General features: G+C 40.6%; 2 protein-coding genes across 8 annotated transcripts in view; both read right to left on the bottom strand.

Moving 5' to 3' along the window:
• The window catches only part of LOC112572162 (mucin-21-like), a 44,148-nt gene that overhangs the window by 2,617 nt on the left and 20,857 nt on the right, over positions 1-20,674 (bottom strand). For 4 of the 6 annotated variants that reach the window (XM_025251725.1, XM_025251724.1, XM_025251723.1 and 1 more), the window contains one exon: positions 18,947-19,774. In XM_025251725.1, coding sequence (XP_025107510.1) covers positions 19,429-19,774 — 346 coding nt within the window. In that variant the 3' untranslated portion in view covers positions 18,947-19,428. Of the gene's footprint in view, positions 1-12,904; positions 13,101-13,393; positions 13,459-17,010; positions 17,191-18,946; positions 19,775-20,674 lie in introns of those variants that run through there. The other 2 variants (XR_003100954.1, XM_025251727.1) reach the window with 2 other exon arrangements.
• LOC112572165 (interferon alpha-inducible protein 27-like protein 2B) lies at positions 3,127-9,397 on the bottom strand. 2 transcript variants are annotated; one of them, XM_025251732.1, is made up of 4 exons: positions 9,330-9,397; positions 4,944-5,090; positions 4,115-4,281; positions 3,127-3,596 (listed from the first exon to the last, which is right to left on the bottom strand). In XM_025251732.1, the coding sequence occupies exons 1-4, from the start codon at positions 9,342-9,344 to the stop codon at positions 3,452-3,454; spliced, it is 474 nt and encodes a 157-aa protein (XP_025107517.1). In that variant the 5' UTR covers positions 9,345-9,397; the 3' UTR covers positions 3,127-3,451. The 2 variants fall into 2 exon arrangements, with proteins under 2 accessions (XP_025107517.1, XP_025107519.1); XM_025251734.1 differs by lacking the exon at positions 9,330-9,397 and adding an exon at positions 6,420-6,835.

Raw genomic sequence — 20,674 nt, 5'->3', positions numbered from 1 at the left:
AAACGGTTCTTTTATAAACCGTAATTTTGAGCGAAGAGGTCAGTACACATGATTTTAAATTAATTTATTTCCCTTGCCTGTTTCTTTTAGAAATGTGTTGACACTCATCATGCTTACTACCACATGCTCAAAATTAGAAACAAAAACACAGCTTAAAGATAACATATATATATAAATAGTAATATAGATACCATATAGATAACGTATCATTTCCAGATATGCTGTACACGCAGCTGTGAATGAACAAGAAATGAAAATACTGTACACAACACTTGATGACCTAAATGTAGGTTTAAACACAATTATATATCATACACTATCTGACTATTAAGCAAGCACCACAACATCCTAACCTGCACTGCAACAGACTAACTTCCTCCACAACATTTTGTAACGTTTAGCAACTAAAAACAATTATTATTTTTGCCACATTTGAATGTTGGTTTTGGACAAATGACTTCTTTCTAGATAGCAGAAAATGCACTGAACACGTCGAAAAAAAACGTTAACAGCAATAATTTTTAAACAAGACAGAAGTAAAAGTAAACAAGACTGGCACCTGTGTCATTTACCCTGAGACAAAGCTGTTTACTGTGGTATACACTCATGTGAAGAACCAAATAATTGAGGGATTAACGGTGGGATCTGGTATCACTGCCCTATGTTAGGTAGAGACAGAATCTCTCTCCGTTGTGAAAGTCCCTGTGAATTTGTCAGAGAGTTGTGAAGTCTGTAAATCTCACCTTTGTTGATGCCATGCCGACCCTCACGATTTGCTTTTCACTTGCGTCCGTCTGATTCTTTGTGGTAATGCCCTATGGATATATGCCATTGATAAAAGGCCACATGACATGACATGATATAGCTACCGGGTATCCCCGCTATGACCAGCGGATAACAGTGGTTAGATCACTGCTATTCCAATCCCAAGGCGCGCAGGTTCGATATCCGTGTGGAGCAGCAAACTTTCCCTAGTCGATCCATTTGTCGGGAATGCGTACCTCACTCCGTATAGAGTTCTGAAGGGATAGATGGGCCCCGCCCTCAGAAAAGCTAGCCCCGTAGTGTGTGTCTCTAACACCTCACTCTTCAACGGCCATTATTCATGTATGTGCCAAGCACAGCTGTGACGATGTGAAATATTGTCGATCAGATCGAAGTTCCCTGTGATCCTTACATAGTCAGAATGGCAGGTCGCACACGGTTCTACAAAGTTTCACAAAACACTTCATCAAACGCATAACACCCGATGCAACACCAATGTCCAAGTTCTTTACAGAGGCTTTGTCAGCTTTTAGAAACATCATCTACACTGTGTTGTACGATGTGCATGCTTCCACCAACCTTTATTATTTGCATTACATCATTTGAATATTTTGGATTATATATGCACCTCTCTTGCATTTGTGTCACCACAATGTGTAACTTGTTTTTATCCGTGCAAATTGAGGAATGTACATGTGTTTAATTTGTGTCACCATCATTTATAATTTTGCTTTGCACCATGTGCATATATTATGTTGTCTGCGTTTCAAATGGTCTAGATTGGTAGTTTTTATGTTCAGCTTTGATGCACCACTTTTCCAGTTATAACTGCTCATTTGATTGCTAAATTTTATCATGTAATCATTTTTCATTTGGTTGTACTTACCCATGGCAGAAACAATTGTGCATCAGTGAGTACATGAGAGAATGATTATCAGTTGTTGTTTTTCACTGTCACAGTAAAAAAAAAAAAAAAAATAATGATATCTTTTCATGTGTAGGGTTATTTTAATTTAGTACTAAAATCAAGACAATGACAATGTCCTTTATTCGGTAGGATCGTGACTATAACCGATGTTGGGAGAGTGGGTGGACTCAAGTAAGAGTACAAAATACATATAGTGCCGTTACTTCATAAAAATTACGACAGACATTAATTTGTTATTAACAATAACAGTATTTTTGCAGATTTGTTCTCCCTAATCTGTAGTGAATTATAAAGAAAGTAGGCAACATTTTGAATTAACTTTAGACAGTTACTGGCAAATATCATGGATAAACGAAACTTAGAAGGATACTTATACAAATTTATGAGGAATTAATGTACAGCTGTCGTAGATCTTTGTATTTTGGGCACATGAACAAAAAAATGTGACTGGTGTTGAAACACAATTGAAATGTGAAACAATTCTGGAATAGTATGCAAGACCATAGTTGCTATAAAGGGTTTTATATGAGGAAACACGAAGCATGGATTCTTTTCGGATAGGATTCGCGGTTATTCAGTGTTGTAATTCCTAACGGTTTTTATGAAAACACAACCGGTTTAAGAGAACACTTTATTTGTCCCAGAGGGCAATTCGGGGTCAGCTCGATTAAAAAAAAATCATAAAATATTCATTTGCTCCAAACAGACCTCCGCATTCATGTTTCATTCACTCAGCACCATTCAAAAGACACACAGGTCAAAGGACAACCTCAGTCTGTTGGTACTGCATGAAGGTACACAAAATCGGCGGCCCTATAGGAAAAATTCTCTCGACAGGACATGCCTGTCATCACGAAAGATCGCAGACACTTTCAGAGGTGTTTGCCTGTTATATAGAGTCTGAAGAGCACCCTAGGCTGTCCCAATGACTGGAGCAGGTGGGTACCACCCGATGTAAGCTGCTCTTGTCCCTCACAGATAAATTGTTCTACTGTTGTAGAAACAGTTAAACGAGAAGGATAGCACGCTACGTTGTTTGAGATGTTTTATCCAGTGCAGCTTAACTTTTCATCTTGAGAAAAACAATTTTCTTTCAAGCTTATTTTGTGTAATTCCGTAATTGAGCGAGTTTTGTCGTATAAATGTTCTTGCAGACGAAAACATCTAAAACAGCCTAGGCGATCATGTGATTGTTTCCTCGAGAGGTGAGGTGATAACGTTGAAGTATAAATTTAGCATGATGCAGATGACTTAACAGTTCTTATTATTAAAATAAGACGGGGACAAGTACCAAGCAGTCATCAATGAGTAGTCAAAAAAAAAAAAAAAAAAAAAAATACTGGATACGCGCTTATACGGAATTTTAGAACTATTTTCCGCGGATGAATAGGACTTCTTTCTTCACTAGTGTCGCTGACACAAAATTTCTCTCGTAATTTTCTTTCTTTTATTCGCACCATAACTCGTTATTATTAAGACAGGAACAAGAAGGTAAGTCCATATTTTTTTTAATGTAAGTACGATTTGTAAGCAGAATTCAAAAGGATCTTACCACAAATTGTCTGCAAAATTAACTTGACTATGCTTGACAATATAACTAGAACGTTCATTTTTAGAACTGCACACTAAATTTGTTTTATTTAATTTTAGTGTCGTGAAAATGAGATCAACATAAGCAATTATGAATTATTTTAAATTTACGTGACCCTGCTGCGTCTCGCACCTCTTCTTCGTGCTTCTGTCGGCTTCTGGAATCTTCTACTTCTTCCGCAACCACCCGACAAATTTGCCGATACCAGCGGTTGCAGCAGTCATCGTACCACCCACCGCAACGGCTTGTGATACACTTAGCGCTGCCAGAGCTCCAATGGACTGACAGGTTGAGATGACCGACATTCCAATCCTGCCAATGTCACACAGGAAATCCTTTAGCAATTTTCAATAATTGCTGTGTGTGTATATATATATATGTGTGTGTATAATTATCTATTCTCTCTCTGTGTAGGTCAGTCAAGTGATAGAAGAGAGAGGAGACAGATGATGTTGATTGATGATCGATGATACTATTTTTATAGAGAATTTTGCTCTCTTAAAGTAGACACAATGCACTGTACAGGTACGAAAGCAAACTAGATTTTTAAACACGGTGAGAAGAGAATGAGAAAGGAGGGAGGATGACAAGAAAAAGAAAGAGACGAAAGATCAAGGAAACTATAAAAGACGAGAATAAACGTGAGAATAACAATAAGAAACTACACTACAATACACACAGAGAGAGTTTAGCAAAAGAAAGTCGTCTCTTTAACCTCAATTAAATTAATGGGTCTCTTTAAACATGCAAAGATCGAATTCACGAACGAATAGAAATGTAACCAGTTGCTGAGAGGCGTTTTGACAAAGTATCTGTGTGCATCAACCTACCCGCTTGTGGCGGCGAGTGACATTAGTTTGGCAGCCAGAGAACCAGCGGCGATGCCTGCTGTTCCAAAGCCAAGGGCACCAATCACCACCGGAGTCGCTACCACAGCCCCCACTCCTACTAAAACCGGAGCTGCGACCTTAATCACCTTTGTCATGGTTCCCGACACCTGTAAGCAAATGTTGGTGATACAAATTTAATATTGAAATCATGTTTACGGTATGTTACGTCATGTTTACGCTGAGTTCATAATTTATTGTCCACCTGGCATCGTTAGAGTTGCATAGTCTTGAAAAGGAGATTTTCTTTACTTTCTATGAAAATTTAGAAACCTTATTATAATTACCTTATGATAACTACTAAAACTAGAATTACTGGTGTATAATGTACACAAGACCTTTAGGAAAAGTATTTGGGTTATCTTCATCCTGATGGTAGTTTTACACAAGATTTCAGCCACGTATTAGTTCTATATGCATGTTACCTTCGATTAAACGAACATTGAATACAGTTTTATCTATTTCACAACACAGAAGAAAGCGCCCAGTAGCCATTTGCAAATTCGTTAGAAGTTGTAATGATAAACTATAAACCTAGATGAAGTCGACCTTTTCTGGGATCTGAAACCGTTTATGGAAGGCGTTGTCGTTTTAGATGCAACCTCACTTCGACCACGACATGAGCGCGGCGAGTGATATGAGCATGGAAAGTGGTCTGAGAATCGGCATAAACATGATAATAGAGAATTGTGTGTGGTATGAGAATGAAAACCACCAAAATCATTCATTTTCTTGGGTCCTAAACATGTGCTTCTGACAGCTTTTTGCTTACCAAAGGCTTCGTCGGGCTGCTGTCTGCGTCTTCTTCCTGTTGTTGTTGTTCTTCTTCTTCTTCTTCCTTTTGTTTTTCTTCTTCTTCTTCCTTTTGTTGCTCACCTGAATCCCTTTGGACGTTGGTCTTTTCCATGGTGATTCCCTCCTGTAAGCATTTATAGCACAGATATGAGAAAAGTAAAATTTCAGTAATCTGTAGCACCTATATGTGATGGGCTGGAGGTATGACGTCATAAATTATGACGTCAAAATAAGGGTGACGACAAAAAGGTGACGACAAACGGAGGACGTTACAGAATGAATGTGACTAAACCAGAAGCTTTGTACACATCAGCCTCGTTCTAGTAATTAAACGGAAACATGGCAAAACCGGAAGCTGTTCTGTGAATAGCCTCGTTCTAGGAGTTAATTTTTTTTTTTAATCGTCTGCGAGCCATCCAGTGGATACAAATTCATGGTCAGGCGGTGACCCCTTTTCCATCGAACTGTCTTATAGTCTCACATTCACCCAGCAGTTGTAGTCGTCCTCCCGTTGTTCAACTCTTTTGTGCTTCACCCATTTGTTATCAACTTAAAAATAAGATATCTGCAAAAAAATTAATCGTTGAATGGTTCTTCCTCGTGGTGGGTTTTGTTTTTCCACTCTTCTTTCTTATCCATGATCTTTGATTTTCAAGTGATGTCTTAGTTAGATCAACAGTACTATTGCCGGACATTTCACGCACGCACACACTTCAGGATGCTTTGAATAAACGAATGCGATGTACGACTGATTTTGCTGCTTATGTACACTTGCAGCACTGCAGGTAGAACACCAACGCGGTTCGTATGTACAAGTTGGTTTTCAACAACATCTGTGAGGCTGAAAATGTGGTGCCGCCTCAATCTAAATTTGTACAACAGTTCAGCATCGTTGTATTTATCAATAGAGTTAATTCTATTGCGAAAACTCTCTCTCTCTCCACAAAACACGCCTCTCTCTTGTTCTGAGCGAAACAATCGCCGCCATCTTTGGCCAGGGGACACCACCGTTAGGGGCCATCGGTTAGCGCAGATGTGAGTCCATGAATATGCCGTGTTCGCGATAACGAACGATTAGTCACGTGAATACAAGCCCAGGTATTTTTTTTTAAATTATAAAACACCCAAGTCTCGAACGCAGTACACGTTAATATTGACGCCACGCTGAAGCTGCTGCGACAGGATCTACTCTAACCTACTTAACGGTTTTATCTTGTGTCGGCTCCTTGCATTAAACTGTGGTCATACAGTAACTTTTGTCGAACGTTGCAGTACGTTTACGACACGATTAGTAGTATTTATACATGTATTTAATTTATGAATGCGATGTCTACAGCGAACTGAACACAAGGCTAACTGCAGGCTTCGGAGGCAAAGAGATGATGGGGCGGGTTGCGGTGTTCGTTGCCATGGCTACAAAAGGTAGAAAGAACTCGGTGTCTGTAACACTTACCTTTCAATGATGTGCTGACGTGAGACCCTGAAGACTGGCTTCTCCTTAGTTATCCACCCTAGTCTTTCTAGAGATTAGTGATCAACTTCGTGAGCAATGCTTTATATATAACTGGTAAAGGTCACGTGACGACACAGCTTCCTGGAATATTATCTTCCTTAAAATTCTTCCTTTTGTAGCGGGAGCGCTTGTTTAGGTCAGTTGGTACTGCTGACAGTGCTTAGTCATTCTGTCACGATCTCATGAATTGCCTAAGACCACGAATTGCCTTCTCACAGTACGCAGGCGCAGGGGTCAACGGGTCGATCATGTCCACCACTTGACGGGTCATTTCCGCCAAGATAGCATTGAGCACGACAACAGCGTTGGCTGTCTTATTCGGATCGACGCACGTGGGGTTTGAACTTTGCGAATTGGGATACTGATCTTAGCATTTTTTCTTTGCTAACCATCGTTAAATTCTGGTTGACTATAATCAGCTGACAAAGACCACGGCTATCTAAAGCCTCAATCAACCGCTTCACATCACTATCTTGAGGTCTATCAAAGTGAAAATTTACATCCCCCCAAAAATAAGAATTTTCTCCTTTGTGAGTAAACTGTCCAGCAGCATAGTAAATTCCTCATGAAACAGAGAATCGGAAAGCTGATTCTTTTTAGATGGAGGACTTCTATACAAACAAATGATCTCTAATGTCTGCTTGGCTAATGTCAGTCTTGCTGTTATGTACTCAAAGGACCTGTACTGTGTTTGTCTCTTCAGCACTGTAAATTTCAAATGTACTTTAAATAAAACTCCAACTCCACCCCCACTCCTACCACTCCTGGGATTTTGTTCAAATGTATAACCCTGTGGCGTAAGGTCTTTGATTACTGATTCATCACCTATCTCTTTTAACCATGTCTCTGACAAGAAAAATACATCAAAGTCATTATCCAACACTTAATCATGAATGTCCACAGCCTTGTTGCAGACTGACTGCACATTTAAGTGACCAACAAATATACTTGTCACGTTTTTCGTTTCTATTGAAAGTCCCCCGCTCTTTGACAAAAGAAAATTCTCATTAAAATTTAGGTCACCTTTCTTTTTCCCACCATCTGTACCTCGTTTGGTGCTGAGGTGTAGTAGTGGTGGAGATTTACATTTGTCGTTTAGACCGTATTTCCTCAGCCGGCACTGAACTCCTCCTCTCCTACCTCTCTTTCGCTTTTTCTTCTGATGGACGGTCGAGTCTTGAGGTAGGATATTAGTTGGAAAGGTGGAAGTATCATAAGGGAGGGTCGCCGAAGTAAGAGAGAGTGCGAGAAGGTACTGACGGCGATACAACATAGTGGAGGTCCGCCATGTGAGAATTTAAAGTGAGACTAAGTTTTAGTAAAAAGAAAACAGTACGAGTAGGAGGAATCAGATCTCAGGTAATGGCGGAGAGCGTAACCGTTACAGTAAAACCCACAGAAACAGAAAGCAAGGCAATCACAAGCAGTGAAAACAACAACAAAGTAAAATTTAAGAGAAGCAAATACAACTTGTAACTAAAAGAAATCTAAGGATATGGAAGAGCAAAGATGTTGCACAAGAAAGCAACAAAATCACTGGAGAACAAAGCAACTCAGCCTGTCAGGCGCAGCCTCGTTTCCAAGTCCCGTGCATTAAAGGGTTGCGCATCCGCTGACGATTCCTGCTTTTATTTGAGTTCTGTACGGTTGTTGTCGCCACTCCATAAACCCAACCACTCGGCTACATCATTCTGGCGCAGCGAGCAGGATGTTTGTCAGCGGAGAAGTGCACAATGGCTGCAGAGGCAGACAGCCCAGTAGAGGCTTCACGCACGTATCAGCTATTCCGACTTCAAAAGTTTGCCGACTGACCAACGCAGTGTGTGGAGAAATTCGAAAGAGAGTGAAAAACAGTGTATCGCAGATGGTTTTCTTTGTTGTAGGTTAATTTATATAAATATTCAAAAATACCGGTGGAAATTTCAATTGCCGGCATTTCTGTATAAGCCTGTTTAAATTCAATAAGCTAGGGTTTTCAAAGCTGCATTTTTTACCTAGATACTGGACAGTAGAATGAATGCATCAAAAAGTAAATAAACTAAAAAATTTATTACTATAAAAAGTATCATTGCCACAGCACTGGTATCTGAGAAAATCTTTTAACTGGCCTAGCAGCACAAGATGCTGAAAGTGTATGGGTACCACAGAAAGTATTTGGGACTCAAAAACTTCCCTAGGGCATCTGTTGTGACATGTTATTATAATCGTTTGTTAATCTAGTAAAGAAGAATTCATTTATTTGATAAGTAATAGTACACTAGGAATTCGACTTGATGGTTGGCAATTATTCGACAAATACTGATTATATGACACTAATACTTGCACACGCTACTGTGAGTTATACAACCACTTACTAACCCTCTTTCTCGCTTGCTCTCACACATATATTGTCTACCATGACTGGGCCATGACCCACATATTGCAGACAGCAATTAGATGACAAAACACTTGTGAGCAGGCACACATGGATGCTTGGTAGCACTGTACAAGACCCTCGCAGACTGCACATTCAACTGTGATCCTGACGAGCTATGGCTGTGTCATCAAGACTTGGGTTTAATTAGCTTCACTGTGCACAATGTCGCAAATAAAAACTAGTCCTGCTTCTAACACACTGCGGAGGAGTGCGAGACCTACTTTTTTTTCCAGTATCTTTGTAGCGGAAGAAGAATGTGCATTCGTGCCAGCTCCATGCAGTTCACAACTTGAGTGAGAGATGCGCTATACGTGTGCTTGCTGACAGTTGCATTATTTGTTCTGCGTATCTCTTGTAAGCAGCACAAGACAACAACGAGACAATGTGAATACACACTAATTCATTTAAAGCAGAACAAAGTCTGGAAATCTCACCGGTTTGGATGCCATGATCACATTCCCATCGAAATGTTCTTGTGTTTACAAGGGAGATAAGCATTATCACATCAATTAACGCTGACAGAGTTACTGTTACTAGGACTCCGCTTATGAAGCACATTTCTAGCCAAGAAATTCTTTGATTTGTCCAGCTCTAAAAAGTGAAATAAAAATTTCAACTGGCTGTATTGATATATAATACATTTCATGATTTCTTGAGCGCCTGTGTGTGTGTTCGTTCTTAAGGGGTGTTAAAAACAGGTGGAAATTGCATGCATTACTTTTTCTTTCTTCAATAGCAATGCTCTGATACAGAATTTTTTCGCGTAATTTCTTTTCTTTATTCACATCATGGCTCGTTACTAATAAGACAGGAGCAAGAGGCTAAGTCCATATTTTTTCATGTAAATACGATTCATAAAACGTAATTTAAAAGGATCTTACCACAATTAAGTTGTCCACAAAATTAACCCTAAAACCTATATTATCATGTGAATCAAATTCGTAGTTGCTGATAGGTATTTTTAAATGGCGTTTGTTTTTTTAGAGTATACATAATTCCATGCACTAAGCTTAACTAAGCTTGACAATATAACTGGTACGTTCATTCTTGGAAACGCACACTAAAATAATAAAATAAGGCATACGCTTTGTGGCTTTGTTTTGTTTAATTGTAGTGTCCTGAAGCTGTAATCTATATTAGCAATTATGGATTTTTTTTTTAATTTACGCTGCGTCTCGCACCTCTTCTTCGTGTTTCTGTCGGCTTCTGGAATCTTCTACTTCTTCCACAGCCACCCGACAAATCTGCCGACAGCAGCGGTTGCAGCAGTCGTCGTACCACCCACCGCAACCGCTTGTGATCCGCTTAGCGCTGCCAGAGCTCCAATGGACTGACAGGTTGAGATGACCGACATTCCAACCCTGCCAATGTCACACAGGAAATCCTTTAGCAATTTTCAATGGTTGCTGTGTACTGTACTTCTATCACTTGACTGACCTACACCGAGAGAGAATATATAATTATACACATCTATATATAAGACGGATGATGTTGATTGATGATCGATGATACTATTTTTATAGAGAATTTTGCTCTCTTAAAGTAGACACAATGCACTGTACAGCCACGAAAGCAAACTGTATAGATTTTTAAACACGGTGAGAAGAGAATGAGAAAGGAGGGAGGACAAGAAAAAGAAAGAGACGAAAGATCAAGAAAACTATAAAAGGCGAAATTTCTGGCTTCCTTCCACCGCAGTCTCAAGACTCGACAACAGAAAGACATACAACGAAATATTGTCAGTGTACACTTTACCTTGGTGCATGCCATGTTGACAGTCACTCGATCAGACCAAAGACCAAACTGTGAAGCTGCGAGGTTTGCAGGTGACAAGGAAGTGAGTGGTTGTACAGTCTTACTAGTCGCACCCCGCCCTTCCGACTTGGTCACGTGACATCATCACGCTTCTCGCGTGCAAAGAGGGGATTGGAGGACACACGATCAACTCTTTTTATGGAAACAGAAAGTCACAATGAGGGAAAATGCAGATTCCTATTTTCTTTTTCTAGGAACATTTATGCGAGGATGTCTTTTTATCAGGCCCGGGGATACCGAGAGAAGAAGACATGCCTGAGTCCCGAGTGTACATTCCCCGAGTTGAGATTTGTACATAGTAGACCTTGACTCAAATAACGGTCCTGTACTGCTCTGTGAGGTACACGTATGTCGCAATTTAATTCTTCACACAGTGTTTGTAAACGGGTGGGCCAGCTGAAACATCCTAGAATCGAAGAGAACACGCAAGCTCCAGAGAAACCCAAGCATGTCAAAGTCGTAATCAGCACGTAAACATATTCGAGCTGTAATAAAAGAGAATATTCCTGCTAAATGTCATGGGAATCGAGCAAACAATATGGATTTAAGGCTTCGAGTTCTCTACACACACACGCACATGCACGCGCAGACACACACGCGAAATAAAGTTCATCCTTCATTAAGCAGACCACTCAACACAGTGGTCCTATTGAGACAATTTATTAAGCAACGATAAAAGTGGCAACAAAATATTTTATTATGCATTAATAGTTCTATCGTAAACATTTTGGATAAAACCAGATTTCTAATAATTGTACATTTTCATTGAAGGTTTAACGATAGCAATCTTTCTATCCCGTGTGATTTTATTAATAAAGGATGATGCTGTGCTGCTGAATATATATATATGGGTGTGATGTATAGTGCATAAACTTGTTTGGCTACAGATGCTTCCTTGTTAATCATATCTGTTATAAACTACATTAAACTACATTATATCAGTTATTTGTATACTAAATGCTGCATAAAATCTGGAAAATTGTGTGTACAGAGCTTAGAAAAAGTAGTTAGTGCCTTTCGTGCCTTCTTGCACATAGTGACAAATTACACTTTGTGTTTGTTTCTAGGTCTGTAACTCTGTTTTCTCTGTCGCCTTTCACAGGTCTTCTAGAGTTCATTGTAGAGCAGTCCTTGTGGTGTCGAATCCAAGGGTTGCTTTTCTTTTTTGTGTTTTCTTTCTGTTTTTTGTTTTTTTTAATTTTTAGTTTTTTTCCCCTCGCGTACACCATGCAAGTGCAAGAAATTAAAGGGAGACAGCTACGTTCAGATTGATTTTGTCCATCTTATTGGATTCCTTCCCTTTAGCCGGAGCACACACCCCTGATGTACGAGGGTGAGACAGAATGCACACAATCATGAGCATCAGATAATAACGATTATGATTGTCAAAAAGAAGTAACCTGTACAAATAATTTAAAAGTTGCGCTAAATTTTTATATCATATATTATCGAACAGAGATCAAACTCAGCATGAAAGTTTTGTGATTATCTGTGTAATCATCCGCTACACACCAACCCATCACCCTCATCATGGCTTATGGACTTCACGGCGTCTTTTTCTTGTCGTCCGTGCCGCAGCTGGTGCTACTGCTGTCGCTGCTGCTGCTGGTGCTACTGCTGTCGCTGCTGCTGCTGGTGCTACTTCTGTCGCTGCTGCTGCTGGTGCTACTGCTGTCGCTGCTGCTGCTGGTGCTACTTCTGTCGCTGCTGCTGCTGGTGCTACTGCTGTCGCTGCTGCTGCTGGTGCTACTGCTGTCGCTGCTGCTGATGCCTAACCAACACCAACACTGTGGCCACAGCGCCCCCCCGTGAGGCCTGGAAGGTGTCAGCCCTGCAGCTCCGATGGATGAAGACGGCAATCACCGACATGCCTACCTGTGACATCAAGGTAAGCTCAGTACAGCCAGCTCGTCTACACCACACTCGCTATCTGGGCCAGCACCACCCGACTACAATACCCCATTCAGTCTTGCACAGACACACGGATTATCTCAACTTACAACCGCACAATGGTCTGTCAATACGACTGAACGTTGGTGCTAGGAACGCTTGGTTATTCGCTTCCCCTCGCAAGATTAAGATAACCGAACATATAACACTGGTATTTCAAGACATCAACCTCGAGACATAACAGCGCCCATGGCAGGATTATATACAACATGCAGAGAATATACCCCATGTGATTGCCACGTACCCGGATGTAGCCGCTAGCGACATTCCTTTGGCAGCCAGAGACCCAGCAGCGATGCGGCCAGCACCGAAGCCAGCTGCGGCGACAACTGCAGGAGCTGCTACGACAACTACCGCTCCCACTGTTACGGGAAAACCGATCTTCCACACGAAGGAGTCTGTGACCAAGCTGGTGTCTGGCCAGCTGTACATCCAGGAACCTGCAGAGGAACTGAAAGTCCAAGCTTATACCATCACAAAAATATATGCAAACATTATTTTAATCGGTCGTCGTTCGTTTGTAAGTTACTTAATTCGTTCGTTCGCTTTTTTTTTTCATTCTTTCATTTATTTAATTTTTTTCTTTGCATTATTTTTTATTCCTAATTATAATTGAATCTTTTCCTAGACCCCTAAAATTTTTCATTTTTTGATTCGCTAATTTGTGGTTATTCCACACCCTTCAGTCACCTCTAACCCTGCTTGTAAAGCACTCTGTGTGAAAATAATATACCCACTGTCTTCTTTTTCCCTCGCTGCCACTGGAGACATCAGCAAAAGGAGACAGAAAACCGCCGCCTGTAAGCAAAACAATTTTCTAAAGACACTGTAGGTCTGTCTACATCTGTCTCTGTAGGTCTGTCTGCCTTCAAAGAGACTTCGCTATTCGTCCTTCTTTTGAATTACCATAATTCATTATAAACGTATGCATTGAAAATTATCTTTAGACAGCATTCTAACAGTCATGTTCACAAAACATCGACCACCTGCGCCACCGCGAAAACCGTATTCACATTGTATCGTCTTCTCTCTTCCTCTTTCTCTCATATATAATATTTCCATGTACAATTGTGTGGTGCATTTACAGTATGCTAGTGACTATTTACCTTCATCCTGAACTTGCTCAATAGGTTTGCTGATCACCTACACGAGTGTAACCATCGTTTTAATTGCAGTTTTATCTGCACCATCATCATACTCAAGCTTGTAACTGTAGAGAGACTGTTTAATTCTTACAGTGTACTGATAGTTACACTTCACACATATCTACACACAACATAATGCTTCACATCTTCAAAAGGTGCACATTTGTAGTGGCGGTGTTAAGGTCAGTGTGCCTCCCTTTGCAAAGAGTAAGGAACCAATGCTCCTCCCTGAATCGGCCCGGGGTGTGTAAACGGTTCTTTTATAAACCGTAATTTTGAGCGAAGAGGTCAGTACACATGATTTTAAATTAATTTATCTACCTTGCCTGTTTCTTTTAGAAATGTGTGGACACTCATCATGCTTATTACCACATGCTCAAAATTAGAAACAAAAACACAGCTTAAAGATAACATATATATATAAATAGTAAGATAGATAACATATAGATAACGTATCATTTGCAGATGTGCTGTACACGCAGCTGTGAATGAACAAGAAATGAAAATACTGTACACAACACTTGATGACCTAAATGTAGGTTTAAACACAATTATATATCATACACTATCTGACTATTAAGCAAGCACCACAACATCCTAATCTGCACTGCAACAGACTAACTTCCTCCACAACATTTTATTACGTTTAGCAACTAAAAACAATTATTATTTTTGCCACATTTGAATGTTGGTTTTGGACAAATAACCTCTTTCTAGATTGCAGAAAATGCACTGAACACGTCGGGAAAAAAAACATTAACAGCAATAATTTTTAAACAAGACAGAAGTAAAAGTAAACAAGACTAGCACCTGTGTCATTTGCCCTGAGACAAAGCTGTTTACTGTGGTATACACTCGTGTGAAGAACCAAATAATTGAGTGGGATCTGGTATCACTGCCCTATGTTAGGTAGAGAGAGACGCTCTCTCCGTTGTGAAAGTCCATGTGAATTTGTCAGAGAGTTGTGAAGTCTGTGAATCTCACCTTTGTTGATGCCATGTTGACCCTCACTATTTGCTTTTCACTTGCGCTCATCTGATTCTTCGTGCTGATCAGTTGGTGATGCCCTATGAATATGTGTCATTGATAAAAGGTCACATGACATGACATGACAGTTTCCGGGTATCCCCGTTATGACCAGCGGATAACACAGTGGTTAGATCACTGCCATTCCAATCCCAAGGCGCGCAGGTTCGATATCCGTGTGGAGCAGCAAACTTTCCCCAGTCGATCCATTTGTCGGGAATGGGTACCTCACTCCGTATAGAGTTCTGAAGGGAGAGATGGGCCCCGCCCTCAGAAAAGCTATCCCCGTAGTGTGTGTCTCTAACACCTCACTCTTCAACGGCCATTATTGATGTATGTGCCAAGCACAGCTGTGACGATGTTAAATATTGTCGATCAGATCGAAGTTCCCTGTGATCCTTACATAGTCAGAATGGCAGGTCACACACGGGTCTACAAAGTTTCACAAAACACTTCATCAAACGCATAACACCCGATGCAACACCAATGTCCAAGTTCTTTACAGATGCTTTGTCAGCTTTTAGAAACATCATCTACACTGTCTGTGTTGTACGATGTGCATGCTTCCACCAACCTTTATTATTTGCATTACATCATTTGAATATTTTGGATTATATATGCACCTCTCTTGCATTTGTGCCACCACAATGTGTAACTTGTTTTTATCCGTGCAAATTGAGGAATTTACATGTGTTTAATTTTTGTCACCATCATTTATAATTTTGCTTTGCCGCAATGTGCATATATTATGTTGTCTGCGTTTCAAATGGTCTAGAATGTGAGTTTTTATGTTCAGCTTTGATGCACCAATTTTCCAGTTATAATTGCACATTTGATTGCTAAATTTTATCATGTAATCATTTTTCATTTGGTTGTACTAACCCATGACAGAAACAATTGTGCATCAGTGAGTACATGAGAGAATGATTATCGGGATTTTTTGTTTTTCACTGTCACAGTTAAAAAAAAAAGGATAACGATATCTTTTCATGTGTAAGGTTATTTTAACACGAAGCATGGATTCTTTTCGGATAGAATTCGCGGTTATTCAGTGTTGTAATTCCTAACGGTTTTTATGAAAACACAACCGGTTTAAGAGAACACGTTATTTGTCCCAGAGGGCAATTCGGGGTCAGCTCGATTTAAAAAAAAATCATAAAATATTCATTTGCTCCAAACAGACCTCCGCATTCATGTTTCATTCACTCAGCACCATTCAAAAGACGCACAGGTCAAAGGACAAAGGACAACCTCAGTCTGTTGGTACTGCATGCAGGTACACAAAATCGGCGGCCCTGTGGGAATTGGAAAAATTCTCTCGACAGGACATGCCTGTCATCACGAAAGATCGCAGACACTTTCAGAGGTGTTTGCCAGTTATACAGAGTCTGAAGAGCACCCTAGGCTGTCCCAATGACTGGAGCAGGTGGGTACCACCCGATGTAAGCTGCTCTTGTCCCTCACAGATAAATTGTTCTACTGTTGTAGAAACAGTTAAACGAGAAGGATAGCACGCTACGTTGTTTGAGATGTCTTATCCAGTGCAGTTTAACTTTTCATCTTGAGAGAAACAATTTTCTTTCAAACTTATTTTGTGTAATTCCGTAATTGAGCGAGTTTTGTCGTATAAATGTTCATGCAGACGAAAACATCTAAAACAGCCTAGGCGATCATGTGATTGTTTCCTCGAGAGGTGAGGTGATAACGTTGAAGTATAAATTTAGCATGATGCAGATGACTTAACAGTTCTTATTATTAAAATAAGACGGGGACAAGTACCAAGCAGTCATCAATGAGTAGTCAAAAAAAAAATGGATACGCGCTTATACGGAATTTTAGAACTATTTTCCGCGGATGAATAGGACTTCTTTCTTCACTAGTGTCGCTGATACAAAATTTCTCTCGTAATTTTCTTTCTTTTATTCGCACCATAACTCGTTACTATTAAGACAGGAACAAGAAGGTAAGTCCATATTTTTTTTTAATGTAAATACGAGTTGTAAGCAGAATTCAAAAGGATCTTACCACAAATTGTCTGACAATATAACTACATGTAGTACGTTCATTCTTAGAAATGCACACTAAATTTATTTTATTTAATTTTAGTGTCGTGAAGATGTGATCAATATAAGCAATTATGAATTATTTTAAATTTACGTGACCCCGCTGCGTCTTGCACCTTTTTTTCGTGCTTCTGTCGGCTTCTGGAATCTTCTGCTTCTTCCGCAGCCACCCGACAAATTTGCCGATACCAGCGGTTGCAGCAGTCGTCGTACCACCCACAGCAACCGCTTGTGATACGCTAAGCGCTGCCAGAGCTCCAATGGACTGACAGGTTGAGATGACCGACATTCCAACCCTGCCAATGTCACACAGGAAATCCTTTAGCAATTTTCAATGGTTGCTGTGTACACAGGGCCGTGCTTAGGGCAGGCGGACGAGGCATCTGCCTAGGGCCCCGCGCTTTTGATTGATATGGTAACTAGGCATATGGAAGTGTAGTCAGCCGTATCACATTCTCGCTGTGTATGCAGCGTGCTGTCAATGACAAAAGACGAGATATCCCTGAGGAAAAAAGTGACTTTAGATCCCAACTAAAACCGTGTGATCGTGGCGTGAGGGCCCCGCGGGGGCTAAGAACGGGCCTGTGTGTATATATATATAGATGTGTATAATTATATATTCTCTCTCGATGTAGGTCAGTCCAGTGATAGAAGAGAGAGGAGACGGATGATGTTGATTGATGATCGATGATACTATTTTTATAGAGAATTTTGCTCTCTTAAAGTAGACACAATGCACTGTACAGCCACTAAAGCAAACTGTATATATTTTTAAACACGGTGAGAAGAGAATGAGAAAGGAGGGAGGACGACAAGAAAAAGAAAGAGACGAAAGATCAAGGAAACTATAAAAGGCGAAATTTCTGGCTTCCTTCCACCGCAGTCTCAAGACTTGACAACAGAAAGACATACAACGAAGTATTGTCAGTGTACACTTTACCTTGGTGCATGCCATGTTGACAGTCACTCGATCAGACCAAAGACCAAACTGTGAAGCTGCGAGGTTTGCAGGTGACAAGGAAGTGAGTGGTTGTACAGACTTACTAGTCGCACCCCGCCCTTCCGACTTGGTCACGTGACATCAGTGAGGTACACGTATGTCGCAATTTAATTCTTCACACAGTGTTTGTAAACGGGTGGGCCAGCTGAAACATCCTAGAATCGAAGAGAACACGTAAGCTCCAGAGAAACCCAAGCATGTCAAAGTCGTAATCAACACGTAAACATATTCCAGCTGTAATAAAAGGGAATATTCCTGCTAAATGTCATGGGAATCGAGCAAACGATGTGGATTTAAGGCTTCGAGTTCTCTACACACACACGCACATGCACGCGCAGACACACACACGAAATAAAGTTCATCGTTGTGCTTTATTAAGCAGACCACTCAACACAGTGGTCCTATTGAGACAATTTATTAAGCAACGATAAAAGTGGCAACAAAATATTTTATTATGTATTAATAGTTCTATCGTAAACATTTTGGATAAAACCAGATTACCAATAATTGTACATTTTCATTGCAGGTTTAACGATAACAATCTTTCTATCCTGTGTGATTTTATTAATAAAGGATGATGCTGTGCTGCTGAATATATATATATGTGTGTGTGATGTATAGTGCATAAACTTGTTTGGCTAGAGATGCTTCCTTGTTTATCATATCTGTTATAAACTACATTAAATCAGTTATTTGTATCTTCTTCTTCTTCGTCGTTCACTCAAATGGACACGCCTGCCTCCTGCACGAATGATGCTGTGCGCCGCAGGTCCTCCAGGCTGCCGTGTAGCTTCCTCAATACTGGCGTCTCATCAGTCCAAATGCGGTGCCTGAGTTCTTCGTGCATAGGACATTCTTGCAGTAGATGTGCTGTTGTCTGACTGCCTGTCTGGCACGGGCACTGGTCTGTCTGGCCGATCCGGAGCGTTATTTGTATAATAAATGCTGCAAAAAATCTGGAAAATTGTGTGTACAGAGCTTTAGAAAAGTAGTAGTTAGTGCCTTTCGTGCCTTCTTGCACATAGTGACAAATTACACTTTGTGTTTGTTTCTAGTCTGTAACTCTGTTTTCTCTGTCGCCTTTCACAGGTCTTCTAGAGTTCACTGTAGAGCAGTCCTTGTGGTGTTGAATCCAAGGGTTGCTTTTGTTTTTTGTCTTTTCCTTCTGTTTTTTTTTTTTGTTTGTTTTTTTTTAAGTTTTTTCCCCTCGCGTACACCATGCAAGTGCAAGAAATTAAAGGGAGACAGCTACGTTCAGATTGATTTTGTCCATGTTATTGGATTCCTTCCCTCTAGCCGGAGCACACACCCCTGATGTCCGAGGGTGAGACAGAATACACACAATCATGAGCATCAGATAATAACGATTATGATTGTCAAAAAGAAGTAACCTGTACAAATAATTTAAAAGGTGCGCTAAATTTTATATCATATATTATCGAACAGACATCAAACTCAGCATGAAAGTTTTGTGATTATCCGTGTAATCATCAGCTACCCACCAACCCATCACCCTCATCATGGCTTATGGACTTCACGGGGTCTTTTTCTTGTCCTCGGTGCCGCTGCTGGTGCTACTGCTGTCGCTGCTGCTGGTGGTGGTGCTACTGCTGTCGCTGCTGCTGGTGGTGGTGGTGCTACTGCTGTCGCTGCTGGTGGTGGTGGTGGCGGTGGTGGTGGTGCTACTGCTGTCGCTGCTGGTGGTGGTGGTGGTGGTGCTACTGCTGTCGCTGCTGCTGCTGGTAGTGCTACTACTGTCGCTGCTGCTGATGCCTACACCAACACCTGTGGCCACAGCGCCCCCCACCGTGAAGGCCTGGAAGGTCGTCAGCCCTGCAGCTCCGATGGACTGAAGAGCGGAAATCACCGACATTCCGTACCTGTGACATCAAGGTAAGCATGAGTACAGCCCAGCCCTCGTCTACACCACACTCGCTATCTAGGGCCAGCACCACCCGACTACAATACCCCATTCAGTCTTGCACAGACACACGGATTATCTAAACTTACAACTGCACAATGGTCTGTCAATACGACTGAACGTTGGTTATTAGCTTTCCTTCACAAGATTCAGATAACCGAACGTTTAACACTGATATTTCAAAGCATCAACCTCGGGACATAACAGCGCCCATGACCTCTATGTGTACATCACAAAAGTCACAGGCTTCATGAGCACAAAGGCACATGCCTCCAATTAAGTCAGAAACCGGAATTAAAGTTAACCCAAGTTGTCTTTTTCAAAAAGTCGAGAGAAATCATCTTTTCAAAAAAGATCGTAAGGGATTTGTAAGGTGAACTAATTACTACGCCATCTACTTTTAGCTACTTTTAGATACTTTTAGTTGACTTTGAAGTTTGACTCTAATAATTACACACACAATTCCAGAAAGCTTAATCAACAAGCCTGAATGCCACTGCTACTCTTCTAAAGAGGAAGACCAGAAATGTACGATGCTTCGAAAAGATGAGGTCGAGATAACAATGAGACTACTTCTCCATGTGCTTACAGAGTTGTTTGTCAATACCCACTTCTCAGTCTCGTGAATTTCTCCTACCGATGTCTAAAATATCGTTTCAGTTATAAAACATGTGAATCCATCTTGTGGTTATAGTACTTTTACAACATTAGTCTGGTCATAAGGGCTTCACGAAACATGTCCAGAAATAGCTTTTAAAAAAAACAAAAAAAAAACAAAAACTGCATAAGCAAGGAGGGAATTCACTCATTGTAGCTTTTTCAGGTGAGTGTAAAAGGCGAAAGAAAGAAGATTCATGCA

The sequence above is a fragment of the Pomacea canaliculata genome, linkage group LG9, assembly GCF_003073045.1.
Source record: "Pomacea canaliculata isolate SZHN2017 linkage group LG9, ASM307304v1, whole genome shotgun sequence".
Classification (NCBI taxonomy): domain Eukaryota; kingdom Metazoa; phylum Mollusca; class Gastropoda; order Architaenioglossa; family Ampullariidae; genus Pomacea; species Pomacea canaliculata.
The sequence above is the reverse complement of the archived record's forward strand: the minus strand, read 5'-3'. Positions and strand labels throughout refer to the sequence as shown.